The sequence below is a fragment of the Biomphalaria glabrata genome, chromosome 13, assembly GCF_947242115.1.
Source record: "Biomphalaria glabrata chromosome 13, xgBioGlab47.1, whole genome shotgun sequence".
NCBI classification, from domain to species: Eukaryota; Metazoa; Mollusca; class Gastropoda; family Planorbidae; genus Biomphalaria; species Biomphalaria glabrata.
The window spans coordinates 6,389,270-6,395,269 of record NC_074723.1 but is presented as its reverse complement, the minus strand read 5'-3'; the positions used below and the strand labels follow the sequence as shown (position 1 = coordinate 6,395,269).

Here is a 6,000-nt window from a genome sequence, read left to right as displayed (position 1 = left end):
ACTTCAAAAAAGAAGATGATTACGTCCTACGCGTCATGCATTTAGTCATGCATATTAACCAATGACTTAAATTCTGCCAAGTCACTGGTTTTCCTGGCTAGCTCAGACATCCACTACACATCTATGTGAACTCTCTGGGCAAATAATAGGGTAAGGTCAAAGTGTAACACACATAAGGTCAATGTTTGGGTCACTAATTTTATTCTTGATTTTCATTTTTTTTTTTTGCGTTACAATATTCCTTGTTTGTATAGAGAGCGTCGCTAACCAAACAGATAACCATCGGTGAATCTTAATTTTGGAGGCCGCATCTGAGTTTGTGTTTTACACAAACTCTCTTTGTAATCTTGTTTATACGTAGCTAAAATTATTCATGGATAATAAAGGTTATTATTTTTATACAGATTCTAGGTTTAGGCACCTCAAAATCTTCTTTTCAGGAAACGTCTAATCACTGTATGTGTGTGTGTGCTATATGTTTATGCAATGAAACGTTTCATTTATTCGGAAAAAATTCAAAGAACACTTGCAAAATGTATTTTTTTTTTACAACTTTGAAACATATTTTGATTTAGTTTTTATCAACACTGACATATTTAAATGAGCTTTTTGAACAAAATGTCTAAGAAAAATCGGAAAAATCTTGTAAGACAACAGCCACCCACTCCATCAGAACTACGCCAAGTCGTCCCGAAGTGGGCAACTTCTGTCAATCAAGACAAGAACAGAGCGATACAAAAACTCGTTCGTAACTTATTTGGTCAAACTATATCAACGCTAGTCGTTCGTCAGGAAACAATAAAAAGGACCAAGATGTCTGTGTGTAGTCGCTGAATAAACTCTTTATGTTGTGTCTGTTCTATTTATGTGTATGTTTCTGTTGTGTTGTCTTTATATTAGAAACGAGTCATTGTAATCACAACAAATTTCCATAAGGATCAATAAAGCAGTCTTAGACTCTTAGTCTTTGAAAAAATTGATCTACGATGACATGTAGTGGATGTCTGAAACTTTAGCTTTTAATCAGCTACCTAGCTGTAGAGTTATCAGACACAAGCACGCTCAGAGGAGGACAACAATCCTTACAAAAAGAGAACACACAAGGGTGAAAAAAAAAGACAAAGTAAACTTTATAAACTAATTCTAGGATTACACTGTATTTGATGAAACATTTCAGCAAATCAAAGGCTGTAGAACTTTACTATATTTTGTAGTGTATTTCTCAGAGACATCTTTTCCCAGTAGTAGGCTACATTTAGCGCAAACGTATTTGTGGAACATTTCTTTTTCAGATTGTACATTGTGAGAAAAAAAAATCCTCTCACTAGAGGGTCTATTTCCCTTCTTGTCCCCTGTTAGCAAAATAGCCTTTTCAACTTTATTATTATGCATCGGAATGCAAAATAAACAATATCAGATCTTGGTCCTAAAGTTTACAAAATTCACCGATCATTACTACGATTGGGGTGTGCCATATAGTCTAAGTAGCACGAAGTCCACACAACTACGGGAATGTTCTTCTTATTCATATTCTGTGACCGCTTCAAGTCGTGGAATGACCACCACTACAGCTATGGGACATTGATAGCTGCACTCTCGAGAAACGGCGGATTTTCTTTACATTTATAGTTTTGAAATCTGCCCGATTTCATCCTGTTCATAATATACCACGAATAATCTGATAAAATTTGATGCAATTTACATCATTGTGAGTCTGTTGCTGTTCACAATACCTAGATCTAGATCAGACCATAACCAAATCTAGACCAGATCTCGATCAACTCATTTAAAAAATAAGAACGCAACTTTTTCAAAATCGTGCACAAGTTACTTTTCCCTGTAAATCGTAGATTTGGGTTGTTTCCTGTTTACAACAATGGATGCCCAGAAACATTTTTAGGTTTTTGTAGCTTGTAATTTTTGTCTCGAATTAGTCTATATTCTAGATGTAGTAAAAAATGTTGAATTCTCAGAGTTTTGAATTGTTTCTTTATTTTATTGCAATGAACGTAATAGAATTATCCAGCTTAAACGAAAAAATAGTACATTCAGATTTAGATGGAAAGAGGCCGACAACACAACTGAACAGTAAAGACAATGACAGAATTGATGTGCCAATTTGGCAAGTTGTACATCCACATTTCATTTGTAAGTCCGTCCCATGTCATACAATCTATTTGATCTGGATCAGGACTAGATCTAGATCTAGCTCACGATAATATAGATCTAGATCTAGATCCAGTCAAAATGCCTTAATTACAATAAAAAATGTGTCATACCTAATATTTGCTAAAAAATATAGAATAGTATAATTTAGATGTAGTCTAGATTACACTCTAATTTCTCACTCTGTGACTCAACGCAGGCTAACCAAGAGTGTAAGACTAAAGTCTTAATTAAGTTAAATATAAGTAGCCTAAATCAAATCAGGTCAGCCAGGTGTTAGTGGTGTTTCAATAGAATAGTTTCAGTATTCATAAATGATAGGTTAATAGATTTAAAATGTTAGTATATTTGTTACTATTTGATTTCAGTTCTGAGTTCAATTTTTGTTAAATCTAGATCTAGATTAATTAGATATAGAATAGATCTAGATCTAATCTATATTAAACTTAATATCATAAAAAAAAACAACATTTTAAACATCTATCAGATCAAGGAATCAAATTGAACTAGACTATGATTCTTTCAAATTTAGAAAAATATTAATTTAGTCATAGACATTTTTTTATTCTAATATAGATCTAGACATGTAGAGATAATCATAATAAGGCTTGTCTTCGAATCTGAAGATTAATCAGAGATAATATTTTAAAATATAAAAAAAAAATTGTGTCATCTTTCTGCTACTATGATTGAGTTTGTGTATTTGAACCAGAAACTATGAAAGAATTGGCATGATTGATAAAGCAGGCCAGGTTAACATCATTGTCATATTTTAGTAAACAAAAAAAAGCATGCTGGATGGAGGACACAACCCAAAAAAGGAGGACATGTCCTTCTTTTGCTGGACAATATTATAGGTAGCCATAGAAACCATAGTCTGATAAGATGGGAAAAAAGCCACAGATTATAGATAGTTTCTGGTTCAAATACACAAACTCAATCATAGATTGAAGTAGCAGAAAGATGACACAATTTTTTGACAGCTTCCTCTGTGAACAGATGTTATATCAAAGATGTTCTAAAGAAACCATTTAGTCCGAGATCTTCAAGTTCTGGGATAATTTGTTTCTTTTACATTTTAACATTACTAGAGAGATTTGACTGATCTTTCAACAGAAGACAAAAGAAATAGACTCCATTAATAAATGAGAAGCATTAAAAAAAAGTTGCATAGTGTTATGCAATTATAAACTACTGGGAAAAGTAGCTTTGCCTGTGTAAATTTGATGCTTATATTTTTTCAAACTTATTTACTGACATATTTAATAAAATATGTTGTGTAAGACTTGTTTTTTTTTTTTTTGCTATCCTTTTGTCTACCTTTGGGTGTTCAGGTGTATGGTAACCCTATGCTAGACATTAATTACCACTTTCAAAACATTCAAGATTGAGATACATTGAAGTAGCATTTTAGTAACTCTTTTCAGCACATGAATTTAAATACTGTTTTATGCTATATACTTATTTTAAAATATTGAGATCAGATGCATTCTTAAAAAATTAGAATGTTAAGTCTACAAATTAATATACAGAGTAACTTCTTGACTTTTGACAAACTTCAAGTTTAAACCTTTAATTTTATAACAATAAAGAAATGTTTAACATTGACTTACTATATGTCTCATTTCCTAGGCAACCTCAGTGATGGCTGCTTATCATTCAGTATTATTCATCCTCATTGTTCAAATGGGTATTTGGAATTTATAGCCAGCAAATATGTCAATGTAACTCTTGTTGTAAAGAACTGCTATGTAAAGGTCAAAGAAAACAATGCCCCTTTTATCTTTTGGCTTTGGGGCTCAGAAAATAAAAATGAAAGTGAAATACAACGGTGCAGGTTAGTTGCAATTAACCAATTATTAATCTTCCTTTGTTCTTTGGCTTTCTTCAATGATAGTTTAAATTCATTTTTTCCATCTTTTTTTCTTTTTGTCAAGTATGCTTTAAATTAATTTTGTTCGTTGTAAAGTAAATGATTAAAGTTCCCTTTCAGACCTGTATGGGTCAGATAATGTAAAGGTAATTTGTTTCTGTGGCTCACTATTAACAAGGGTGCCAAGTGGTCAGCACAATGACAAACCACCTTTACTTTTCCCCAACCTATGTCAGGTACCCATTCGAGCTGGGTCTACTTGAAGGCACCCTAAAGATCCCAAAATTAAATTACAGTCTTCACCAGGATTTGAACCCAGTTTGGAAGCCAGGTATCACTAGCTACCATGTCTCCTTTGGTGGTAAAATGACAACCATTGGATTTAAAATTGTTTTGTTTAATCTTAAACAAGTATTTCACATCAATCGTTTTTTTTTTACTTGCTACTTACTATGCAATTAAAGTGAACTTAGACCCTCTTTAAAACACGGATATAGATAGGTGGTAATTATCTTCTCTTTCGAAGGAAAGTCTGTAATTGAAAATGTATAAGATATAAACTGAAATCTTGTACAAGGGTGCACATATTATTTTTTTAAAACATAATTTGCATGGTTGCCCATGGCTTGAATCTAACAATTATCTAAATCGTTTAAAAAAAAATTGTTTTTAGTTTTTTAATGCATTAAAAAAAACAACTCTTATAATAGGTTAAGACATACTTAAAAAAAAAAATTTAATTCTAAAGAATCTTTTGTTAATACTAATAGCATGATACATTTGTATTTACAGGTTTAAAACATCATGCAAAGTACCAAAAATGGCTGTTACAAATTCATTTCACAGAAAGAGTTGGCTAGAAATTGGCTTACACTTCAAAAATGATACACTTGTATATAAACTATTTGTCACTATGAATTCAAATTTTATTTATGACAAGACAATTCCAAAGAAAAAAAAATTGATTTCTCAGCGTATTGATGGCACCAATACAATAGACAAAAACATCACATTCAAAGAACTTAAAAATGTAAAAAATGTTTTAGCTGAAACAAAATTATACAAAATTTTCTTCAGAGCAATAAAGTCCTTGACCAATACAGATGAACGAAAGAATAAGAGCAATCCTAACTTCTTGCATTCTCATTCTAGAAACAGAAGACAGAAAAAAAGGAAGCACAACAGTTTAATATTTTTAATTTGGACAGACTTGAGAAAACAGACTTTTTATAATCAAGAAAGAAAATTAGGAGCACAGTTTAATTCTACTGAGTCTTTACTTAGCACACATCAAAACTTTGATTTTGTTCAAAGGTATTTTATAGAATGGTATAATGCATGGAAAATTTCATCCAAGCAGAAAAGTAACTCTTCACTTTCAGTAAATGATAGGCTCCGAAGAAAAAAGAAATTACTTGAAAGTGATGGAATGTTGAAGAAAACTGGATCATCAAAAGCAGTCTCTAGACGTAAACGGGGTTGGGTTAATGAAGCTGATGACCTTGCTATACTAACACAGGGAGAAAATTCTAGGGACAAAGATAAAATTACAGAGATGATTGCCTCAGACTTTGCATCCAACTTGGATATTGACAAGCCCATAGTGTCGTCTTATGGGAGCTCATTAGGCAACCTCAAAAACCTTGACACCATGGTTAATGACCTCAAATCTGAAAGAGAAAAGGAATTAAGTCTCAACGATGTGAGTGAAACGATTGCTTCCAAAGAGGTAAACATGTTTTAATATATGGTGTTGATAGTACAGGTGATGCTATTTAAAAGACATTTTATACCACTGAGAAATTGATGTCCTGTTATTTCTCATTTAGTTTTCAATTTGTGTTTTAGTTTAATATTTTGAAGAAATATACTGGCCTTGAGAAGTCAATTTTTATCATAGTGAAGTCACAAAACAGTAGTTCTACTGTAATTTTATTGTATCTCAAAAATGTTATTCCATA

General features: G+C 31.9%; 1 protein-coding gene across 5 annotated transcripts in view; it reads left to right on the top strand.

Moving 5' to 3' along the window:
- The first annotated feature begins 1,860 nt into the window (after positions 1-1,860).
- Positions 1,861-6,000, top strand: part of LOC106072850 (uncharacterized) — a 28,866-nt gene continuing 24,726 nt past the window's right edge. For 2 of the 5 annotated variants that reach the window (XM_013233298.2, XM_013233296.2), the window contains exons 1-3: positions 1,861-2,148; positions 3,799-4,003; positions 4,832-5,768. In XM_013233298.2, coding sequence (XP_013088752.2) covers positions 1,959-2,148; positions 3,799-4,003; positions 4,832-5,768 — 1,332 coding nt within the window. In that variant the 5' untranslated portion in view covers positions 1,861-1,958. The other 3 variants (XM_056007614.1, XM_056007613.1, XM_056007615.1) reach the window with 3 other exon arrangements.